This window comes from Strongylocentrotus purpuratus, unplaced genomic scaffold, assembly GCF_000002235.5.
Source record: "Strongylocentrotus purpuratus isolate Spur 01 unplaced genomic scaffold, Spur_5.0 spur5_scaffold_2, whole genome shotgun sequence".
NCBI classification, from domain to species: Eukaryota; Metazoa; Echinodermata; class Echinoidea; order Camarodonta; family Strongylocentrotidae; genus Strongylocentrotus; species Strongylocentrotus purpuratus.
Window position 1 is genome coordinate 21265715 of NW_022145605.1, and position 25759 is coordinate 21291473.

General features: G+C 37.1%; 2 protein-coding genes across 4 annotated transcripts in view; one reads left to right on the forward strand and one right to left on the reverse strand.

Moving 5' to 3' along the window:
• LOC755056 (E3 ubiquitin-protein ligase TRIM37) overlaps nucleotides 1-10963 on the reverse strand; it is a 31497-nt gene extending 20534 nt beyond the window's left edge. For 2 of the 3 annotated variants that reach the window (XM_030991949.1, XM_011681883.2), the window contains exons 1-4: nucleotides 10821-10963; nucleotides 2008-2109; nucleotides 1210-1250; nucleotides 426-545 (exon numbers count right to left, since the gene is read on the reverse strand). In XM_030991949.1, the coding sequence (XP_030847809.1) occupies nucleotides 426-545; nucleotides 1210-1250; nucleotides 2008-2109; nucleotides 10821-10841 (284 nt within the window). In that variant the 5' untranslated portion in view covers nucleotides 10842-10963. The remainder of the gene's footprint in view (nucleotides 1-425; nucleotides 546-1209; nucleotides 1251-2007; nucleotides 2110-10820) is intronic. The other variant, XM_030991950.1, reaches the window with a different exon arrangement.
• Nucleotides 10964-14004: 3041 nt separating this feature from the next.
• On the forward strand, nucleotides 14005-20828 carry LOC594222 (mitochondrial ubiquitin ligase activator of NFKB 1). Its single transcript, XM_030991951.1, has 4 exons — nucleotides 14005-14068; nucleotides 17662-17847; nucleotides 18897-19105; nucleotides 19794-20828. Exons 2-4 carry the CDS (start codon nucleotides 17749-17751, stop codon nucleotides 20515-20517), a joined length of 1032 nt encoding a protein of 343 aa, XP_030847811.1. The 5' UTR covers nucleotides 14005-14068; nucleotides 17662-17748; the 3' UTR covers nucleotides 20518-20828.
• The last annotated feature ends 4931 nt before the right edge of the window (nucleotides 20829-25759 follow it).

A 25759-nucleotide genomic window follows, 5' to 3' on the forward strand; every position in this document is an offset into this window, starting at 1 on the left:
AGTTTGCAAAAACACATTTTGCCTTGATTATCGAATTCATGTCTCGGATGAAAAGAATAAAAATGACATACATACATGTATGAGGGAAGAGACACAGAGAAAGAGAGAGAGAGACAGAAAGAGTAGGGAGAGAGAGAGAGAGATAAAGAGGGGAGAGACACAGAGATAAAGACACAGACACAGAAAGAGACACACAGAGGCAAACTGAGAGAAAGAGAACGAGAGAGAGAGACAGACAGACACATTATATCATGCCTTGTATGATTTTGAATAAATAAACTTGAACTTGAACTTGAACTTGAACAGACAGACAGAGAGAGAGAGAGAGAGAGAGAAAGAGAGACCCAAGACACAGACAGACAAAGACAGCGAGAGTCTAATAAACCATGTCACTCTAGAAGGCAACAGTCGATGTCTCTACTCACTTGTCTTTATCAACCTCGTCCTGTTTTCCCTGGGGGGTGCAGAGTTGTAGGGTGTCGAGCTGTTGAGTCACCTCCTCGGCCCAGCGACAGTTGACCAGCTCATGGAGTTGAAGGGGAGCTCTGGATTAAAAACGTAGAAGAGTATGAAAGAGTATGTAAATAAAATAAACACTTTTATACAAACATCCTGTATTGATGGTGAGTGCCCCAGTCGATGTCATTAATTAGACTTTGATTATTAAGGAGAAAAAAGTCTACCCCCCCCCCCTCAAACCAAGCACAGATTATATTTTTTACTGAATGAAACCACACTTTAGTAAATGCAACTGAGTACATGTTCAATGTTATATGGCTACAATTTTATTTTAAAAACACCTTTGAGGCTGACATGCAACATACATTGTATAATGAATTTGTTTTATTTATAAAGTTGTATAGGAAATAAATTAAAAGCTTTATAATCTATAACCCTGCAGTCCTAAGACTTATCAATGATCGACCTCTAATTATAATGCAGTTTAATCGAGACTGACACTTACTTCTCTTGCACTCTCTCTCTCTCTCTCTCTCTCTCTTTATCTCTTCCTTCCCCTTTCTTTATCTCTTTTTATATATTTCTTTCTTTCTTTCTTTCTTTCTTTTTCTTTCTTTCTTTCTTTTTCTCTCTCTCTCTCTCTTCCTCTGATCCTGCACAGCAATTAAGCCTGCATGATACTATTAAAGTTCAGTGCAAATAAGTAATGGCAGCTAAATGTCAAACTCCACTGCTCAATGCCGTACTCACCTGCAATGGGGACACTGAGGCCTCTGTTCTGTTAGCCATCTCTGCACAGAAAGAAATGAGGTAATATTATAAGAATAGACATGACATGTAATACTGGCATCTTAAAGTCTGCTAAGGCAAGGCAGAAAGCTTGTACTGTAACGTATAAACCCATGTCCTCAATACATGAGGCTACACTTGATATGCAAAGTACATAGAGTGGGAAGATGAGGTTCAAAATTGTCTACGATTATAATGTATCAGGGAGTGTTTACAAAAAGATACAGAAGGAGATGACTTTTGTTCTGGAAAGGTCCAGGAAAGCTGTGAAAAATTTACAAAGTACTCCTGTATAAAAAAAAAACAGTACGATGCTTAGAAACTTCTAATATATATGCAATCACACTGTAGTTTATATACATGTAGCTAACGCTCCATATTTAATTTCAAAAAGTTATTTTGCACCATTTTGGCAAGTTGACAGTATGACAGAATACAATTTAATGATACTACTAACTGCAAATAATTTCCATAAATTAATAAGTCACCAGCCCCCCCCCCCCCCACCCTCCCTCCTCCCCTGCTTGCAAAGAAGACATCAAATGAAGAAGAAAAAAAAAGAATTTATAAAGTTTGATTTGGATTTATATCTGTCATATACTATCATTTTCTTTGATAAATGTAGTAAACTTTTGCTACAACTTAAACACATCTTTGATTTTAGACCCCTCCCCCTAAAAAAAAAGAGCAAGAAACCAATAAACAAAATCAAACAAGATCATAATCAGCATGAAATAATACACATGGTTTCATTCTCACCCTTATACATGAGTAGCAGCAGAGTTTTGAGCAGTGTGGACACAGCCGGGCATCCCGCAGCTTCTCCATACAAATGAAACATCTGAACACCTCAGCCAGGCTCTAGAAGAGAAAAATATGACACATGATTAATTAAAGTGACTCTGTAACATTGTTGAAGGTTGATGAGAAAAAAAAAGTGATTTTTTTTTTTGTATAAAATGTTACTTATTATATTCCTTCAACTGTACTAATCCTCCAACATGCAAAATCTCCTGAAAAATTCTCAACTCACAAAGATATGGTGTTCTTTGAAGGTGTCACTGTACAACACCCTCTAACAGTAAATTCTCCCAACCATTTTTGAATTTTCCTGACCGTTTTTTTCATGAAAATAAGACATAAAACAGGCTTTAAAGGCATCGTTTAACAATGTTAAATCTGAGATGCATGGCCCTACATGTTATCGGTGTCTGTGATATGGTGTAATAATGAAGCCCTAAAAATATTGAGCTTCAAAATGATCATGAAGTGCCTCAAAGTGCCTCTTTTCCCCCAGTAGACTGTAGTGTTATGAAAATCGTTAGGAAAACACAAATTTGGATTTTGATTTCCAATCATAAATACCTTGATAATCAGAGACAAGGGATTGGCTTGTAACAGTCATGGGGTTCCTGACTGACCTAAAGGTTTATAATTATCATTGCAGCATGAGCTAAATCCAGGATTTTGTTTCAGAATCTGAGACAAAGTGACCAAATCCCTTTAGAGCATGTACACATTCATACAGTATGTAGGCAACAAGGAAGGGCTATATAAGATTAACATGTTCATTTAGCAAACTGAGACTTTTTCTACACCGAGTACATGTGTCTTTGTATGAACAAGCTGCATAATTTCACTACAAAATGTGTTTTAGGGTAATAGGATAGGATGTATTTTACCTTTGATTTTTGAATACTTCATAGAAAAGATCTCTTCACTTAATTCAGGAACTACATGTATTTTACACATTATATGTGTACACAACATGTACATTTTTTATCTTAAACATTGACAGAGTATTTTCACAAGAATTTTATTCATTCGGGACATTGGAATACAAATATATTTAATTGCATCCAAAATTTTCACCAACAAATTTCTTTCAATCACTTTGTATAGGCAGAACTCAAGTAATTCATGACCACTCTAGAAATTCACACAGACTTGAATTCAAACAACTGCCAAAACAAGCAAAGTCCATTGAATCGGTGGTGCGTGGTCATGGTTAATATGCTGCTATTGTTGATGGTGATGATATTGTTTACCGAGAACTATTCACTCACAGACTGTACACAATTACGGCATACATTGTTGAATGATGACACACCTGGCAGCAACTTTAGTGGTTTATAAGAAAGAGGGGGCTCTAGCCCCATTCAGACTAACTAAAAAACAAGAAATGGAAACCGTTTCATTTTAAATTTAATTTATTGAATCTAGGTTGAACATCATACACAGAAACATTTCATGAAAAAACAAGAGGTTCAAACAAAATGGACAAAGAAACAGTTTCCATTACACCTGTTGAACATGGTAGTAAAGTCTAACTGGAAATTCATCTGGGCTTATCAGGACTGTACCGATGACGAGTATATATATGACCACCAAGCTGTTATTTTATACTCCTGCATGAGCAATGTCAATGAAGTACAGTGTACACTACATTTAAATCAATGTACACTGTACACTGACATCCTCAAAACTAATTTCTTTATGTGGTTTCTACCATGTTCATTTACACAAGTTTTGCATACCAGTATACAGTATACATGTATTCCTCTAGTGCAAATGCTCCATGATACACATTTATAGGCAAAGGTGTGGTTATTGACCACAAGATATGAGTGATGGTCATACTAGGCCTAGATATAGATTATAGATCTATGTATACATTTTGTGTGTATGTATGCTATACGTACATGTACACAAAAAATGTATACATACAATGTGCCTATTTATGTTCATGGACACTGTACATGTTTTACACTGCATAATTTATTTCTTCTCTTCAATGGACAAGCTGGGAAGAAAGAAAACAAAACATTTGTGAAAATGAACAGTTGTACATGAACATGTACATACAGTGTACATGTAGTTAGGTGGATTTGCTTTGGATTTTTTATTATTTTTTAAAGCAATCACATCACTGGAAGAAAGAGGAGTTGGCTCAGTCGGTGTAGCGTCTGCCTGTCGAACCAAAGATCATGTGCTCAAATCTGAACCACGCAAACGACCTACATGTAAGCCTGCGTCGTGTGTTCACAGAGGAAAACACTAGTCCATTGGATAGGACCTTAAATAGAGGCCACATGAAGGGGAGTCACCACCTTTGCATGTTATGAACCCACTGCACTATTTGAACAGTATGAGAGTAGGGGAAACCCCTGTGTAGTGGTCTACCTGCACACTCCTGATTAATCATATGAGGAAGAGAGCCCTGAGGGCTACAGTGATTCACATTTCACCTCCCAGGCATAATATGTGATGCCGCAGCCAAATACTTAAAGTGACTTGGTAACATTGCCTCAGATTCTGAAACAAAATCCTGGATTTAGCTCATGCTGCAATCACAATTATAAATCTTTAGGTCAGTCAGGAATCCCATGACTTTTACAAGCAGATCACCTGTCTGATTATCAAAATATGAATGATTGGAAATCAAAATTCTATTTTTCATTTTCCTAACGGTTTTGATAACACTACAGTCTATTGAAAAAACCATGTTTTTTTTACTTTTTGAGGCACTTCACAATTTTTTTGAAGTGCAATTTTTTAGGGCTTCAATATTATACCATATCACAGACACTGATAACACCTACAATTATGTAGGGCCATGCATCTCAGATTAAACATTTTTAAACGATGCCTTTAATAATAAGAATAAAAAGAAGAAAATCACACTTAAACAACATCAAGTCATAAAAGAACTCCCAGAAACAGAAAAGTACTTTTTATATGTAACTGTAGACAACCAAAGATAATGTAGTCCAATCTAATTTGAATCATAAGTAGCCCTCATCAAAAAATAGTAAAAGAGTAAAATACAAAGTCAGTCATTTGTCTTTTGTACCACAGTACATCAGGGCTACACATTAACAGATGACTGGGACACAAGGGTGCCCAAAATCTAAGCCTGAACCCCCACCCCCAGTCAAAATATTGAAATTTCAACAAATTACGGCTTGTATTCATGTACATAGGCCTGTTACCGATCATCGGATCGGGGGCCGATCTTGAGCCTAACAGATAATAATTTCTGATCGCCGATCAATAAAAATGCCTATGTACATTATATGGCGGCCCGCATATTTTGCCTCTTTTCATAGTCCAATATTATTAATTTCAAAGTCATGAAAAGGCACTAAATATCAACAATCATGGTCTACAACAACTCCAAATGACAAAATTATCCCAGCCATGAATTTGTTTTGAGCATTTGATAGCCAAAAACTTGAAAATTGTTGTCATAAAAAAAATTAAAAAAATAAAATTAAAAAATGCTGATTTTTTTTTGCCGATTATTTTGGCCGATACCGATCACAGGTGCTAGGGTGTCGCTCCGATCTTCCGATCCGATCAAAGCCCCAACTTACAGGGTTACATGTACATACAGACTGTAAAAAGATCAATCCGGTTCCCCTCCAACAAAGGGTAAGTGTGGAGCTCTGCTGTACAGTACATGTACAACATACATTTTGATTTTGTAGCATCAGCATTACAGTGTACAAAGCAAGACTGGGCAGTTGCTGGTGAATCATTAGGTGTATCAAAATCAGTTGAGCTCTTCTTAAGACGGGATGGATTATAACTACAAGCTAAGTAGGTGTGGCAAGGATTTCACTATTGCCACTCCTCTGTAGATTAAAAAAAAATACTGTACATTGTAGACGTCTGCGATCAATCTGGTTCACAATCCAGACTCGACCCAAAACTCTTTGATTTAAATTAAAGTTCATTTGTGTGGAAGCAGAAAAAATGTGAGAAACAGAATGGCAAAAGTTTGAAATAAATAGATAAGAGAGTTGAGATTGAAATACATGTTTGAGATCACTAATTTTATATGCAAATCTCAATGTGGCAGTCTGGTCAGTCAATTACGAGTTTTTGACGGTTGTGACCTACTACATTTTGGAAACGTAATCACAGAGAACTCTCCCATATTAGGCATACTAAAATTTCCAGTTATCTCCTAAATGCCTTTTCCCCCAGGATACTACGCAAAACAAATTTTGGTTGGCAATGTTGTAAGTAGTCCTCCTCCGAGAATACCTTAGGCCTACTGAGTCAAACATTTGAAGAAAAGCATTACAAAATTAAAGCGGAGCCAATCCATGAAATTTTGAGGAAAATCCAATGAAGATTAAGAAAGTTAAGAATTTTCTCCAGTTGTAATTAATTGATTGAGCGCTACATGTGTACAGGTACATGTACATGTTACTGGCAACTTTGTGATTTTTAAAGTAAAAGTAATGATGGCAAGTACTGTAAATCTCTGTGTATAAGATGCACCTGTGTATAAGACGCACCCCTACATGTATTTTGGGGGCCAAGAAAAAAGAAACAAAAATTAAAAATTACCAACAAGTCCAGGTTAAAAAACCCACGTGGGAAGGTGTAGTTGAAGGCCCCGATTTGTGCTTGTCAACTTGTCACAAAAAATAGTAACAATGTCGTTTTAGAAGAATGTGTAAGATCATTAATGTAAATTAAAAACGAGAGTTCCTAGGATAGAACCTTGAGGTACGCCACGTGTAATAGCAGAAAAATTGGAGGAATTATTATGATAAATAAACTACATATTGAGATCTGTTAAAAGGATTACTTTCAAACAAAGATGACAGACAAATTTGAGTGTTGTTCTAGTTTCCGAGTGGTGAGTCAACACACCGATTACTGAGCTGGGAGACATTGCCAGGCATAGTGCCAGATGGAGGGGCATAAATTGAAACTTTTTTTTTTGTACCTGTGTACATGTACAGTATATAAGACGCAACCCCGTCTTTCAATTTTTTTCGGCGGCAAAAAAGTGTGTCTTATACACAGAGATTTACGGTATACCTCTCTCCAGGGACCTGTTTCATAAAACTTTTTATCTATAACAAATGCTAAATTTCTATGACAAATTTGCTCTCAGCCAATCAGATGCCTTGATTTCAGTAGCTTATAACAGTAGCTTGTAACTTGTTATTGATATCAAGTTTTATGAAACAGGGCCCAGATAAATTTTCAAATTTCCTGGTAAAAATATTTAATTCTGGGCCTTTAGACCACTTTAAAGATAGCACATGTACAAATGACCCCTCAATATTCCCAAATCTTTTAAACACGGAGAAGTTCCACCATATTTAGGGACACTCATTTTCTGCTATCACGGAAAACGAACGAAATTCACGAAAATCATGGTTAATAACTCCAAATATTTAGCGAAATTTGTAAGATTCTTAGGAGACAGGGGGCTGCCATTTTGTTTCGCTGGACCAATAGAGATCATGACACAAAACACGGTACAAATAGCAGCGAATCGTTCCTATTATGCCAGCTAGGCGCCTAGTATTACATAGACATAATACTAGGCACACATGCCAGCAGCGGGCACTAAGTGCGGTGAGATTGTACACACGCTGTTGTACATGTACATGCATACCTACATTACAATCCAAGATGGCGGCCCGCATGTTTTGCCTCTGCTCTTAGACCAATATTATTAATTTCAAAGTCATGAAAAGGCACTAAATATCAACAAACATGGTCTACAACAACTCCAAATAACAAAATAATCCCAGCCATGAATTTTTTTGAGCATTTGATAGCCAAAACTTGAAAATTTTTGTCATTAAAAAAAAAAAAAAAAAAAAATCAGCTGATTTTTGGGGTCGATCTTCCGATCCGATACCGATCAAAGGTGCAAGGGTGTCGTTCCGAACTTCCGATCCGATCAGAGCCCCAACTTACAGGGTTACTTTAAAGATAAACTTGAATTCTGGTAAAAAAAGAAAATGAATTCTCACAGAATCTAATGAAACTTACACTGAATGTTCAAGATTACAAATAAATTTCATGTGCCAAACAATTTTGGAAGAAAATGTATACTGGCTGAGTAATGAGCATAGAAAGATAAGGAAATCAGGGTAAAACTACTAGCCCGGACACCATGTGTGTTGTCCCATATACATCTTTCTGTGTGAGTGATTGTTACTTTACCAAGACTCTGCCAAATTTATGATGATTTTTATGACTCCAGAACCTTGCATTACACACCATTACTTACATGCTATATCTGCCTATAGGCTATATGTAGGGAGGCCAATGCCCAAATCTAACTTTTTAATTACTAATTTGTTTATACTAAAACTAAGATTAAAAGAAAGCATTTACTTTCACTAAGAAAATCCACCCATCTGCCGACTCCAGAAGTTCCATCAAATAGGAGATATCCAGCTAGTTCCTATGAGCTTCCTTCTACGCCTTTCCGTACGTAAGAGCCTTGAAACAATTATATTTCATGTCGCAGAGTTACGTTCATAATTAGACAGGCCCGAGGGACAAAGTTCATGATGAAGTTTAAAACTTCGCGCGAAAGTGCAATCACTCAACAGCGGCTAGCCTTGAATCGGTCGCACACGTACCTTCTTCTTCTTAGTTGATCCCTCCACCGACACAGGCAAGCCCCGATGCAGGCTGAAGTCCAGCCATCAATGTGCGAACGATTACATCTTCTACTACTACGAGCCGAAGACGATGGTTCAAAAATGATGAATAGATTTCAAAATTGGCAGGAAAGAAATATTTATAATTCATTGATATTTACCTTAGATGTGTATTCCAATAATTTGATTTCCTCATGAGTATTCCTTATTATCAACGATCGAGAAGTTACGAGGTCCAATTAACATCCATCTTGCAGCGAACACAATCATAGCGCACATCCATGCATGCAACGTACGTGTACTAATATTTCTCTCACTCTCTCTCTCTCTCTCTCTCCCTTTCGCTATACGTAACATACACACTCACTAACCATGTATCATACAACACACACCTTCAAATCATGGCTTTCATTTCAATTCTCAATTGGAGTATAGACTGCTTACGTAGACTTTTTTTTTACTGAAATATCTTTTTTAACACTTCTCATACATTACTGCACGACACTCGTATCTAGTGCTGTGAGAATAAGGTACTAGGGTCTATAAATAAGACTACGCTTTGTGCACGATCTGACCGGAGCTCAGATTATGTCGCAATACCCATTATTTTTGGCGCGAACAATGACGTCACTGTTCATTGTTTTCCTTCTCATTTTGAGATGGATGTACCTATAGGGCTCAAACCAACGCAAGATTGACAGAAACATCGTACTCTATCTACTTTCGAATGTTCAGTTTGTAAAAATCTGTATTTAAAAAGATATAATCTTTTTTCTTTATATTTTCTAGTTGTTAGAAGTGGCAATTGTGAACATCTGAAATGTTGATCTCTATCAAAAGTTCTTTACTCAAAACGGATCCCATATTTTTAGGGTCTACCTTCTGCCAATGAGAAGGTTTTTAGTGAGCAAACCTCTACGCCCTCTAGGATTTTCTTAGTCGGTGGTGCGAGTGCGTCAAGGTCGTCTGCAACCACAATTATTGGATTAAAAAACGTCAAAATCTGCAAGATTGTCAACAAATGGTGAAAGACTGTTACAGATCCGTGATTATAGGTATGTTGTGAAATGTATAATTGTATTTTCTTTTCTTATTTTCTTCACTTTTATTTTTACATCATTTTTTTCCCTTTGCTAATTTTTTGAAGTGGGCGACGAGCGCACAAATCGTAGGTGTAGAAGCCTTACGCCCGGGCATTGGCCTCCCTACTATATGATCAACTTTTCTGATCCATTCCACACCTTTTCTTTCACAATGCAATCGCATTACCAGAACTCAAGTTTATCTTTAAGACTAGGCCTAGTAAGAATCACTTTAATTACTTCAAAAATGCACCCTTATTCATAGAAAATGCATACCGGTAGGCCTATCATTAAAAGTCTTTATCCGATATTTCTTTTCATCTTCGTCATCAATGTACATACTACACAAGTTGATACTACATGTAGTCTTTTTCTTTTTCTTTGTTCTGATTTGTCCTTCTTCATCTTTTCATGTCTTCTTCTTTTTTTTCTTAATCATCTCCTTCTCCTCCTCCTCCCCTCCCCACCCTCCTCCTCTTCTTCCTAATCCAATTCTTCTTCTTCTTTGACTTTTGTTATTGTTGATCTTCTTCCTTTTGTTCTTCTGTCTCTTTCTTCATTCTATTTCCCTAAATTCCCTTTCATATCAATGACATTCTACTAGAGTTTCATCTCAAGAGTCGCTAGTCAAGACTACATTTAAAAATTATTAAGGAAAAAAACTGAAGACAAAGCCTCACAATTGAATTGACATGACACATTCACAACACATGGACAAAGCTACTTCAGTTGAAATTGACAAAGGTCATAAATTCGGTCGACAGACTCTCGCTCAACCTCCTGTAAGTCTCACCAATGAGTTATTCTCACTCTCAACTCTCACTCAAAACTCGGGTCTAGGCCTACGTCTCATTCTCAAGAGTCAGACTCGGTCTCCTTCCACACGCAGCCGTACCGACGGTCATTCAATACAGCTACGCCAGACTTCCGGGGGACTGTTAACCCACAGGGCCGTACATCAATAAAAGTACCACAAAGCAAGTGCCTCCTACCGTCAGAAATTTCAGCAAGAAATACACCATAACAAGCATGAAAAGAAAGCAAGGAACACCATACTTACTTCAACTGTTGCCTCCTCCATTACAAATTTGGAATTTCTACCCTGTGTAGTTCAAATTTATCGTCAAATTATAAGCATATTATTATTATCAACAACACGAAGATACAGTGTTCGTCGGTGTTTACCACTCGTATTCAAGAGCCCGGATTGGTCAATATCCATCACATGACTTCGACAATCGGGATATGATCTGCTCATGATTAATTTTTGGGGGGTCAATTTATTGTTTATATTCCAATTTCTATTTTTTGTTAAATTTTATTGGGAGGCCCGTTCCCAAAGACTGTATTCCATCAAAAATATAAGTTGGTAGGGTTTAGTCGTCGAGTGAAGGCCCGTAATAAGTCATTTATTATCTTCTTTTTTTAATCATTATTATTCTTACTTTTATTATACATTAGGTTATTGGTAGTCGTAGGCCTACTTACTTTTTTTAAACAATAATCATGATTATCATCATTAGTAATATTAGTAGTAGTAGTAGTAGTAGTAGTAGTAGTAGTAGTAGTAGTAGTAGTAGTAGTAGTAGTAGTAGTAGTAGTAGTAGTAGTAGTAGTAGTTTTATCATTATTATTATCTTTGTTATAATTATCATGTAATCATGATTCACCATTATAAAAGGTAATACTAAGTTTTGGTATGGGGTCATGAATTTGGTTCAAATGAACATATTGGAAGCATATGCGATCCTACAAAACTCAGTGATCGTTGTCGCGGTTGAAATCGAGTCTAAAGTTATGAAGTTGTAAATAATACACTCTTTATGTAGTATATAGCTCCCTCTCAAGGTCAAGATATTAATTAAGCTATAAAACAATGTTTCTTGACTAAAATCGACCGGTTAGCTATTCCCGTTTGGAAACTATATATCACAACTACATATTCTGAGATTGTTGTACGGCCGTAGGCGCTATTTGAAATTTTATCACAATTTACCGGGAGCAATTTTTCTCGATAGCAGAACTGTTTTAGGGACTAAATTTTCTAGTGCTTATAATACATCTACAGGGGCATCCAAATATATCAAAATAGTAAAGAATCACACTCTTATTTCCACGGAGTCAAATTTCACTCTAAATGGCGTCAGCTGGGAGTCAACTCTATTCCTAGTTAAAGTGACACGGATTCCGAATCAATTTGACTCGGATTGTGTGGCATCAGCTGAGAATTGACTCAATTCAGAGTCAAGATGACTCCTTTTCCGTGTCACTTTAACTATAGGAATAGAGTTGACTCCCAGCTGACGCCATTCAGAGTGAAATTTGACTCCGTGGAAATAAGAGTGCACTGTCCACCCAATTTTTTACATTTCCCAAAACTTTGTTGTTGTCGTCAGCTCTATATCATACTTACTTCATTTAACAGCAGTCGAAAGAGGAGACATGTTTTAATGATATAAATCTCCTCTGAAATTAGTCATGTGGAACCATGAACTTTTAATCACTAATTAATATTTTTCCCAATTTCCAAATAAACTCTTTAGTAATTCTAAACGTACAAATGATAGGTTTTTACCATCTAAATATATATTTACTAATTTACTACACCTTCAAGTTGAACCCTATGTTTTCATATTACATTAAGTTTCAATCAAAAATACATAATATAAATAGAAGTGAACCATCACTCTCAAGTTAGCCTGGAACCAAGAACTTATCACTAACTAATATTTTGCCTAATTTAAAATAAACTCGGGCTCTTGTACAACCTATACTTACAAAGGATAGGTTTTGACCATAGAAATATATATTTACTACACTGTGGTTTTGACTCTCAATTAGCTCAACCCTATGTTTTCATATTACATTAAGTTTCAATCAACAATACACAATATAAATAGGAGTGAACCAGGGGAGGGTGGGGGGGGGGGGTGTTAATTCGGCGCTTAATATTTTCTTACGAATTTGGAAGAAACAAAAATTAGTGCTCCTTACCCTCCCCCCCCCCCCCCCCCCCCCCCCCCATGCAAACCCCGCTTATTCGCGGCTGGATGAAATGGAGTAACTCCATTTCATCCAGCCGGCGAATAAGCGCCAGCAGTTCGCGCCAGCGAAGATTTTTGGAATTGGTTATATCACTTATATTTTCCTATTTTCATTTGTCTTAATTTTTCAGGGCCGTATGCGGAATATTTTTCTGGTGGGGGAGGGGGAAAGATGCGTTAAAGTTTTCGAAGAATCTCAAAAGCAAAAGGAGTGAAGGGAGTTCGAGCGACCGAACTGGTCATTTGCATTTTCAAAAGTAGAATTGAAGGATTTGGTATAGGCTTACACTACATTTTCAGGAAAAAAAAATTGCCCGCCCCCCACTTTTTTTTGTATTGGAGGGCAAGTGCAAGTGCCCCCCCCCCCTGCCACCCAAATCCCGGCGCCTATGTATATACATACAGTAGTTACACCATAATCTTATAGGATCCCTTTCAGGCTTACACCTATTTGAATTTTCCTTTAAATTTCGACTGAACTTATGATATGCTTATTCATGTATATTTTGCATCCTAAAATGCTTTGATTACTTTATCAACATCATTTTGCATTACATAATTACAAATTAGTTTCATTTTGTATGCGATATTGCAAATGTCATTAGATATTCATATATTTGTTCATGTTTTGATTGAGTTATTGAAGTAAAATTATTTGAATTCAGTAGAATTATTCGAAAATTGAATTAAGTTGAATGAATCGAAAATTGAATTAATTACTACCGGTACTCAATTTCAAGACAAATATATAACAGCATAAGCAAACATGTATGATGGTGTTGAAACACATTTTTTCTAAATATATGTGTTAATTGTATGTTAAAATTAGTCATTTAGATTGCAAATCAAAGCAGTGGAGATATTTGTATAGATTTTTTTATGAAGGTTCTTTATGACCTTTATCATTCATATCAAGCGACTATTTAACCAGCAAAGAAATCTAATTTTAAGTTCTCTTTGAATTTGTAATTTAAAAATATCATTACAATTAGAAGCAGAGAGAAGTAGGATAAAAAGAGGAAGAAGGACTTATTTTTTCAATGTTTTCTTTTTCTTTTCTCTTTTTTTTCTGTTTTCCTTCCACCTTTCTTTTGTCCACTTTTTTTCTTTTATAACACTGTTTTGTATTTTATTCTGAATTTGATTCCTCTCGGATACCATACAAAATATGTAACCTTCAAAAATTTTAACAAACCGGATCGCGGAACGCAGCTCAGAACGAAAAAGCCCGACGAGTTTTATTCACATTTGTTAGAAAGTCAAGGTATGAAAGTTATTTTTCTTAGATGCATAATGAATATCATGTAGATTCAAAGCTTTAACATGCTCTATGAGATTTATGTTCCTTCCACTATGGCTGTGGGAGTACATTTGTTGTGTCAATTTTCATTTGTTCTGACTTCCATTCTGCAGCAGTGCACTTTTCGTTGTTGGGAATCGAGCGACGCCGCCGCACCATCGTACGCGGCTACGGCCACGGGAGGTGCCAGGCCAGGCCGCGCCGGGAGGCGGAGGCCGGGGGGGGGGGGGGGGGGGGGGGGTTGTATCATAAAACCATTCAAACGGTCAAACCAACTCCATCATGTCCATGATAGTAAGCAAATATAAATATCTGATTCTGCAGATAGTTTAGCTTCTTCAGCTAGATTTTACAAAGTGCAACATGCATATTATACAAATAACGCACGTCCCAGAGTGCAATAGCCAATAGCGGTGAATGCAGTACGCGCGAGGTTTCTTTAGATTGATGCCGCTCTGTGCAACGAGCCGCTTGCGGCGAGTTGACAGTGCGAACCATCTGAAGAAACCGAGCGTACACTGCATTTACGTTTCGCACAATTGGTCAAGTGCGTTAGACCTAGACTATTTGTTTTATAAAATAGCGACACAAATAGCAACAAACGAAACTTTAGATCTTAAGTTAGAGTCTACGAGAGTTCGATCTAGATCTAGTTAGGTTGGTTCTACTCTAGACTAAGACCTTGCAGGCTTACCAAAAAGTCAATGGGATTCATTGCCTTGATTAAAAATAAAATCCACAGAGGTCTACAGTGGGTCTCGAGACGAATCTACATCAGACAGCTGAAATTCCTGGCTTCATTATAAAATCCAAAAGTCAAAACAGGCCTAAATCCAAGGCAAAAGTAAAATAAAAATTTGCTTTTTATGTCTAGTAAGTCTATGCTAGAGCTAAGCTATGCGTACGTTGCGCTGGGGATCATGGTGGAGCGTACAATATTAGCTACGCGTAGCCTACAATAATTGCAATGCACTCGAGGGAGCGCGTACTACACGTACACTGGATCTCCATGGTCACGTGCAATATAACTTTTTGTTGCGCTTTTTCTGCACTCATTTCTGCAAAATCGTGCTTGCATCAAAAATTTGTCAATGTCATGTGACGCGTATTGACCAATCACGATACTTAAAATACTAGAGCCATTTTATAAACCGGTATATCTAGATCTACAGTCTAGACGTAGACCTGGGGGCCGTTTCTCGAAACCGTCATAACTACAAGATCAACGACATCTCGCCACTGTCACGCAACTTGTCAGCTAAGTGTTTCACGAAGCCGTCTTTGCCAAGATGAGCGACAACTTCCGCGACAAGCGAGTTGTCACTGCTCCGAACTTGTCATATTTTTTTAATTGCTGTAAACTAGCGCCATCACAAGTCAGTTTGTTGCCATTCCATGGGTCGCAAAATGGACGATTACTTTCACTATCATTTTGAGAAAAATATAGACGAGTTCGGTATGTAATTCTCTGGGATGCAAATTGCAAATGTACAAAAGTGAGAATACAAATTATACAGAAACTTTAAAAAGCTGAATATAAACATTGAATCACAAATCATTAAACTATAAGAGAGGTAAGAATGTTACACAGCGTTTTCCATAGTCGATCCATAGTCTTTTCTTAGGATACCGTCATACCTTTGGGGCCTATGTGCATTATTATTCCCTCTCTAATTACTTCTTCCAAATTATATTTTCAATATCAAATCAATTATATAACGAGTATTTATGAGACTCTAGAATAAAAACTGGCTGAGAAAAGACATTTTGCCTAAAATTCCTCGTCACAATAAACAAAAAAGTATGTATCTGATAAACTATCACATTACGGTATCCTTCAACTAACTTTTGATTCGACTGTAAAAAAAAAACACTCGCCGGTTTTTCTTCAATTTAAGAATCTTTACAGAAATATGCAAATTGTTTGATGATGTAAATATGATAATGACACTATTTATTATTTATTTTAGGAGAATTTATATGTATATATTTCTTTTTGATATTTCTTCATGACATCTCCGTAGGTCGCCGACAAAGATATGACTGTCAAACAAAGTTATTCTTGATAAATCAAATGGATCATGACAAAGACTATGTTCTTGAGCTGCTAGTAACGCGATATATCGATATCATGTCTGTCATGGCTTTGTGAAACGGTTTATCCGCTTCATGACATCTCCGTAGGTCGCCGACAAAGAAAGATATGACTGTCATGGAGTTGGTTTCGAGAAACGGCCCCCTAGTAGATCCACACATAGGAGCATCACTATCCTGGCTGTGTAGTAAAAGCGGTGCTTTTGATTCTCAACATTTCAAACACCACTGTACAAAACTCAACTGATTTCACCCAAAATCAGTACTTTAGTGACAATTGATGACACCTAAATAGCAGTAAACTACATTTTGTTTAACTTACTGATGTTAAAAAGAATAATTTTAAAATTCAAATTGTAAGTCTAGTGTCAAACTTTGCTTACAGCTGCATCGACATGATTGTGTACAGTCTATGCAAAATTGTGTGGTGTGTATATTTGTGTATAGGTATAATAATACCCGCCTCACAGCAAGCATGCAGTGCTAGAGGTCAACACGCTTTAGCATTGACTCTCTATGCTTTGCTGGAGTGAGTAGATCTAGACTACATGTAATACAGTCGATGCACGCTCATTTGACATTGACATTGACTTTGACATTTCGCGTAACCTACTTTGCTATGCGTATTCAATGGGCAAGGGTGGGCAAGTGGGGTAGCAGCAAAAAATTACTTTACAAAAGTACTATCTCAGGTAGATAGTAGACCTCGTTTAGACCAATCAGATTGCAAGATTCCTAGTATGCGGGATATAATCATAATTATCTTTGTATGCGAATTGCTGTACAAACTACTAAATTCACTGTTTGAAAAAGTAAAGAGAGTGGTAGCTCGAATGTCGAACTGATGCAAAATGCGTCATGCTGTGCGTTGGTCTTAAAAAGAGTGAAGGCCCTCCTGGTGATATGACAGCAACTGTTATTCGGTTAATGCCCGAATGGTGTTGAATTCCCCATGTCCTGAGACTGAGAGCCCACTACTAACTGTTTCTGCAACTCATTTATTGAATGACCAAGAAGAAAATGAAATAGACAATCAAAAAGAAAGTAGATCTACTCTTTGTCAATTTTTGTGTGCAGTTGTACATAGATCCATGTTGATCTTGGAATAGTACTTTCTTGCAGTCACACAAATTCATTTGGGAAAATGAAAACACATTTCAATGGGATGAGCTGTCAAACTTATTTTTATGATGGTCTCATGAAATGACCCTTATATTCTTATGATGGGTCTCATGAAATGACCCTCAAGAGACCAGTTTCACAGAACTATCAGACGGTACATGTACATCTACAGTAAGTTGTAGGACATTCCCAGGAAACAACCATTGAGAAGTAATGCACATGTTTCAATGGGATGTCCACAAACTTTAATAGACTGATGAAAGTTTCAGGAAACTGCCCCAGAAGTATTGTGGAATACTCTTTACTATGTAATTTGTTTCTTTCTTTCTATTCCTTTCCAGTCTATGTACATCGGCAAGCGCAGTCAAAGGTAATTGTGGCAGGTTGACACTATATCAAGAAGTGAATATCTTGTCTGACTTCTAGCCATGATACTAGAATACTGCCTTCTAGGTGCCAGTGCGGCTGCCACTGGACTGTTCTCAATTTTCTGGCACAAGAAGGCAAGGACTCTAGGGGAAGTCAAGGTGAGATAAGATGACATGTCAAGAGATGCTTTCACAATCTTTATTTCTCCCATTTTCTATCTTTTATCTATTTTGACTATGTTGATACATGTACAGGTGTAGCTACCAGTTCATGCTGTCATGCAATGTAATATTTGTGTCCCCTGCCAGAGTAATCATATGTGTAGCAGTCGGGCTCAATCAATTTCTAAGATTAAACAATCTTGAAAAAGAAATATCAAGAATTTTGAAAAAGATTTAGTTAGAACTCGTGCCTTTGTTTATTTAACAAAAAAAGCCTGGATCATAAACTTTGGATCATGTTACTTTGCTTTGCCAATTTGAGATAGAGATCTGTGGTAGTAAGTTTATTACTTTATTTCTCTTCAGTTGGTGGTTCACAATTATTATGATGTAAAGCCCTACTAGCATTAGCAAGATTCCATGCAACGTGTCCTCACTGTCCTGTACTGTATGATTTTTTACTTTAAAAAAAAATTGTTTCTTTATAAAATGTCACGATGATAGAATAGCGTCAGTAATACTACAAAAAAACATTATTCATAGTCCATATCAAGATATTCTCATTTTGAAATAAATAAATAAACAAAAGTCATATGTCTTTACAGCAGGGCTCCACACTTACATCTTTGGAAGGGGGTCTGGATTTCACTTTTCAGAGTCTTTATGCAGGAGCCCTATGTAAACAAACTTGACATTTTAGGGGGCTGGACCTAGATTTTGGGCGCCCATGTGTCTGGGTACCTGTTCGAGCCCTGCTTACAGGACATTGCACAGAATCACACATTTTAAGGCCTATCTGCACTAGTTTAGACAGGAGGGATTAGATCTCCCTGCATGGTCACTGGCAGGTGGTTATCTCATGAAATCAGCTCTCAATTAACAGGAAAAAAAGGGGATTATTGGGGACCGACGGGTACCGCTTAGGCATTGCTGGCTGTATAGAGGGCACAAGTAGATACAGGTGCAGTCCCGCTTTAAGCTGTAATTATACACTGGATCTGGAGGGCCTTGACTCTTATCCATTTTCTTCCTCAATTCTTGTGCAGGATGCCCCAGTGCTGGAGCTCAATGAAGACCTTGTCAATATGCTCAGCACTGCTCCTAATCAGACTCTCCCTTACGCTGTCATAGAGGGCAACATCAAAGCAGTGGAGCAGTCCATCAAGAGCGAGTATGTCGTAGGGGTCGTGGGGGTCATTCAGACGTTGCTCTGTAGAGAGCACAAGACAGAGTGGAGTAAATCAACAAGACTATGGTAAGTGCCATCTACCAGTGGTGTAGCGGGAAGGGTGGGGGACAAACAGAAATAAAAGAAAAGAAAAAATGGGAAACAGAGAGAAAAGGAAAATAAATATATAGAGAGAAAAAGGAACATGAGAAAAGAAGACTTCCAATCTTTCCCTTACTTTTCCCATCATGAGTGGTTGTATTGATTTGCATTTCATCTGCCAAGTAAGACCATTGCCTGCTGTTACACCGTTCTGTGCTTTGGTGTACAAGCACACAGCCAAGATATTTGGAGGCTTTTGCAAAGTAATGTGTCTTCAAGGATTGGGCTATTCTAATGACAAAGGGGAAAGGTATTCCAATAAAACTTGAACTTGAGTCACACAATGTGTGCATATAAATGAGGATGGTGGTGGTTATTTTACCTGACAGCTAAGAAGGCAATAAATGCTTGTTAGTAAGCAACAAGAAGACCGAAGGCTTTAGGTCGTCTCTGAGGGACCTGGTAATGAGGATTAATGCCTTACCAAAGGGCACTAGCGCGTCGCCTTGGTTTCGAACCCGGGTCACCGGATTATGAGACCACTGCGCTACCGACTGAGCTATGGCGCCTCCTCTATAGGACTATGAAAAAATCCAGTGAGATTCATGTGTGTCTGATCAGTTTGAGATAGTAATTGTGTAATGTCCCACTTTCTCTTCATACTTGGCTACAGGTACGACACAACCCGATTGATCAGGGACACCACAAAGCATGTCCCATTCGAGGTGACCCGTGGTAAAGTAGGTTTAGGTGTTGAAGATGCACTTGTGGCCACCGGCCTAGAACTTGAAACCATCCACGACAAGTTCTTTCCCTACAACACTTCGCTAGGAAACAACATCCTCAGTTGGGCCAGTGGGGAGAAGACAAAAGGCTTCCAAGAAATTGAGCGCATGCTTCCAGAGGGTGCTCTATTAACCGGAGTAGGAGAACTAGCCATTGTCAACGGTAAGATGATGTTGAGACCACCAACATCCGGATTAGACTACATACTTTCGTTGTCGGGACAGTCTGGCATTCTACGAGAGCTGCGTTCCAAACTGCGCAGGTGGAAAGTTCTAGTGGCTATTTGCGGATCGACAACGGTTGTCATGCTATGTATCGTCCTGTGGAAGTGGTTTAAGAGGTACCAGGAACAACGCAGCTACGACATGTACGTCCAGCGGGTCATACAGCAGCGGGCGGTGCAGTCGGAAGGCTCCGATGTGGACGATCTTCAGGGCAGATATCAAGACTTGGACTCCTGCGCGATCTGCCTCTCCAGACCCAGGGACTGTGTTCTCCTCAACTGCGGGCATGTATGTGCATGCTCGGAATGTGCAATCGTTCTTCAACCCCCGCAGTGTCCTATATGTAGAGACAGGATAGCTAGGATTGTACCACTTTATCATGCATGATGTCAGTTAATGTTCTAGTAATTGTAATGCTAAGTTTATGTATTCTGGACTCTGGAGCAATTACCTGTATAGACTGGGGCCAAATATGTTAAATCTCAGTCTTCTTTTATTTTGCACTTGTTAAATTTTGACAGGGTGTATTAATCTACATCTAGGGCTTTACTTCAGAATACTCCACCACACATTATAGTTACTTATGTGGCGGAGTATTATATAGTCGTTCCCAATAATCATTCATTAATTTATAAATTTTACCACCATTTATCCATTTTTACATCTCCTTTAAATCTCCTTTTCTGGTTGTCCAATCTCTTACCAAGTAGTGACAACTTAGAATGTCACCCTTTCTGATCCCAGTGTGTATTTATCAACTTTTCCGCAATGGCAGACAAATTATCTTGCCATTGTGTCTCAACTTTTCTTTTGTTGAGTTAAAACTGATCCTTTTGTCAATATCTGGAGTTCTTTCCAACTTGCAGTGCACTATAGGTATACTGTGTATTCATGTACATGTATGTACATGTATCTAAAGAAACCATTCATCTTTTGTCATATTTATTTTATTGGATAAGTATATGTTGTATAAGTACCAAGACGTCACAGAAACGGGCTACCTCATACAAGTAGGTGTTTTAAAAATAGATTTGAACAGAAAATATATATCTAGTCATGCTCACATTTTCTACTGTCTATTTGGATACATGTAGTAGTAGCATTTTAATGAAATTATTAACATTCATGCATATAACAAAGTGTTTAGTGTCACAGAGGTGTCGTGGACGAGTGGATATGTCACCGGACTGTGGATCACAAAGTCCGCGGTTCAAGTCCCACTGCGGCACTAATGTCCTTTGGCAAGACATTGATCTACATTTGCCACTCTCCAGTCTCCACCCAGGTGTTAAATGGGTACCCGGTAGGATGTGAAAGCTAATGTGCTTAGAGTAGCAAGTGTGCGCTTGTAAAAATGATGCCTGGCTGGTATGCTCCCCAGGGAGTGGAGAATGTGCGTACAGTTTGTGCAGGTAAGCCTGAATCTGATGACCGGGGTAATAATATATATCTGTACAGGTGTAAAGCGCTTTGAGAGGGCCTTCGATCCTGAAAAGCGCTATATAAGAAAAAGCTATTATTATTATTATTATGATTTATTGCTTCTCTGCCAGTAGGATACTCTGACAAATACCCTATCATATATTATGTATTTTATGAACTATGAAGTGGGTCCAAGTGGGTCCAGTCTGTAGATTAGGCTTGGACTGGGAATGAGACTAGGGCCCTGTTTCATCAAACTTGTTTTCAATCACAAATGATCAAATTCTATGACAAATTTGCTCTTAGCCAATCAGATGCCATGATTTCAGTAGCTTATAACAGTTATTATAACTTGTTATTGGTAACAAGTTTAATGAAACAGGGTCTTGGTCAATGGCTACTGATGTGCATGAGTGCAAAGAGCAAAGTCCCTTCCAGCCATGGTTCAGGGCTTGCATAAGGGGCCATGCAAATCTGAGGTTCTGCATACTCTCCAATCTCTGGTACAATCAAAGCCCTATTTGAACTTTTTATGATGACTTTTCTGACCAAGATAACATACAGAATCAAGAAATTTGTTATTATAAGCAAAAATCCAAGTTCCCTGGGCAAGTTTATCTGTGGGTGAGTAGCCGTAAGTGTAAGAAAAGGCTCAGAGGTGCAAATTTCATGCAATAGGTTTGTGATCATGTCCTGCAAAGAGGATTTTTAGCTGAGAAAAATGCCTTGGGAAATTGAATTTTTTGCTTTAAATTTCTTGATTCTGTATGATATAGACCAGGGCCTCATTTTTTAAAGAGTTGCGATTGATCCAAATCAATCACAAGTTTGCAGTCTCCTATCTCTGAAAATGTACATACCTAGTTGCGATTGATATCATTCGCTTAAAAGTTGCGATTAATCACAACTTTTTATAAGACGGGGCCCTTTTTATCCCATAGTAAAATAATACAGTGTAAATGGCTTTAGTAATTTCCTTTGATGCAAATATAGAGTAAATGAATATAAATTTTAGTCCTTTTCTTTGGTGTTTGGGGATGCAAGATTTCAGTATTTAATTAGGCCCTGGCAACTCCCCATTTCATGCTTTTTTGATGATTTGTACTGTGCCTTGTGTATACTTAGGGCTCACACATGTCTAGGTGTCTTTTCAGACTCATTGGATAAAAGCATTTAAACATATTAAAACTTGTATCCTTGTTGCAAATTAATATCGGTATGTAGCGAAGTCATGTACAATTGATTTCCTAATTTGCATCAATACTTTACATTTTGTTTAGTAAAAATTTGATCCCATGCACAGTAATAATGGCAATGATAATAATGATAATATGTCTTATTTACACAGGGTTGCCTCATCTTTAGTATTATGGTTCTCCCCGGGGGTCCTGCAATCGTATCATTAGTACCCCAGGCCCTGGCTTTGGCTGAGTTACCACGATAAGGTGCTCAAGCGGTCAAGGAATTTCTTTCTACCGGGTACCCACTGACTACACCTGGGTGGAGAGTTGCAAATGTAGATTAATAATTAAAAAAATGCTTTAATTCTACTAGTTTGCTCTCAAAATTCAGTGATTGTAACTTGTCCGGGGTGATGTTTTATGAAACCTAGAAATTTAACAAAACCTAGATTACATTGCCTAATAACCAAAGAAGAATTACAAAGTCTAGGAAACTCTTTTTATTCAAGAGTTTGAATTCAGTAATCTCTAATTTTGGAGATTGATTTGTAACCATGTTGTGTATAGATGTTTGTACATCATTTTCACCGATATTGAACATGTAACAGTCTAACGAAAGTGAAACAAATATGGATGTACATCTTTGAACTTTAAAAATGCATTATTTGTATTGTTGGGTCAGTTAGAAATTAAATAACAAGTGCCCTTTTATTCAGGTACTACTGTATTACAACATTGAAATTGAGAAAAAAAGAGTTGATAGGATGAGCACCGAGTACATTAACAGATAAAGTGTAATTAGTGAGGGTACAATAGAGAGATGGAGAGAGAGAGAGAGAGAGATCTGGAGTGACAAAAGAAAGAATGATAGAGTATTTGTGAGAGAAAGAAGAGAGAGAGAGAGAGAGAGAGAGAGAGAGAGAGAGTGTGAAGGAAAGAAAGAGATGGAGAGAGTGTACTGTGAAGATGCACATGTATATCAACAAAGAAAGGAAGAGTTGATAGGACGAATACCGGTACATTAAAAGATAAAGTGTGATTAGTGAGGGTACAATAGAGAGATGGAGAGAAAGAGAGAGAGAAAGAAAGAGAGAAAGAAAGAGAGGGAGTGTGAAGGAAAGAAAGAGATGGAGAGAGATTAAAACATAAGAGCTGATAGTTTGAGACAGAGCAGGAAATGATAAGATACATAATTATGTTGTAGAATGATGGTATATTTGGTAGTTCCAAAGAACTTAATATTATTGTACTTTCTAATCAAAGGTAACCTTTATGTTATTTAGCTTATGGACAAATTAGCTGTCAAAAATAATGAAAATATAAAAGCAGATTTACTTTTCAAAAATAACACAATGAGACCAAATATAAGAGGGCATAGGTAAAAATATAAAGAAATGTCCAGCTTTTATATACTATTTCTCACAAACTATACGGTAATTCATTTGAACTTGATGGCTATTTACAACTTAAAAATGAGACTTTTAGCAGCATTTGGTCTTTATAAAAAATTTATTCCACATATTGCATATAGGTTTTCAACACTTCATAGGCCTACATCCCAAAATGTTAACATATGTATATTCCATTCACAGCAATTACATCATAGGAAGAAATATTGATTGCATTGTTTCATAAGCCTTAACAATATAATCATTTTCTATTATCAAAATAACTGTATTTTCACAGCACTAGAATTCACCTTTATTATCTCTTAAAACCTGAATAATCAGCACCTTCATTATAAATATCAATTAACGAAATGCATGTAAATATACATGAAGCTGCTACATGACATGGAATCTACATTGTCTAAAAAAACACCAGAATCATTTAGAAATCTGATTTGAATCTATTGAATGGAGATGATACTGTTCTAAACAAAGAAGCAGAATTATCTGCTCAATTCAGTGCATATCAAAAAATGTAAAAGCTTCAAAGAAATGCTCCAGAGTTATAATTTCACTACGGTTCGCACTTTCAATAATTGCCTGATTTGCACTTTGATCCAATCCAAGACATCAACATTTTTTCAAAATATTTCCAAATTAGCCAATGCTCACTCAAACATGAAAATATTGTCAATATGTTTAGTTTCATCCATTTGGATAGACCCTCACCCATAATATCATGAAGAAAGATAATGCAGATATCTTGAACATACAATTTTTGAAGATGATTTCAAAGTGTGTACTTTTTATACACAGTATATTGGCCCCCACCACCACCCTGTACTTCTTTCTAGGCACCTTCAAAGCTTGAACAATAGGAGATCGAATCAAATCAAAACGCATTATGCTTTTCCCTTTATCATCTGAATTCCACAAAACATTGGAATTGGAATTGCAAACACATTGCAGCATCACATAGTACGATAGATATGATTTCACATCTTCTTAAATTTTGATTGGCATTACTCTAGTGATAAATAATGCATATTGTACCTGATCGGGATCACACAAAAATAAGTCAAACCAACATATGTGACATCATGAGCATGCTCTCTTCACAATAATTTTCTTGACTTTTACTACCATATATCGGGCATGAAACATTATTTAAAATGTGGAGTCAATTCACAGACAATTTATAATCGATGGCACAAAGAAGTAAACACAGTACACCCGAGTTGTAATGCTCACCTAATAATCACATCAATATGTTATCATCTAGGTGCACTCACAAAGCATCATGTGCTTTTCTTATACAAAATTACAATTACCCAACAATCTTTAAAAGTTGCAATAAATAAATGAAAAAGATGATATGAGGCTGTTTATAAATTGAGCTACACTAATAAGTGGAGCTCAGGTGAGGTAAAACATTTCCTTTAAAACAAAATAAGAGCATCTATGCCTTTTAAAATATTTTAAAACTATAAAAGTCGTACAAAGATCATAATTTTAACTCACATTGTAAACTAATGTCAATCAAGGTTAACTTCATGAAAGACTCGCAACTTCAATTTCACAAGGACACATTTCAGTTTTGAACTGTGTTGCCTCTTCCCATGTCATCATCACCATGCA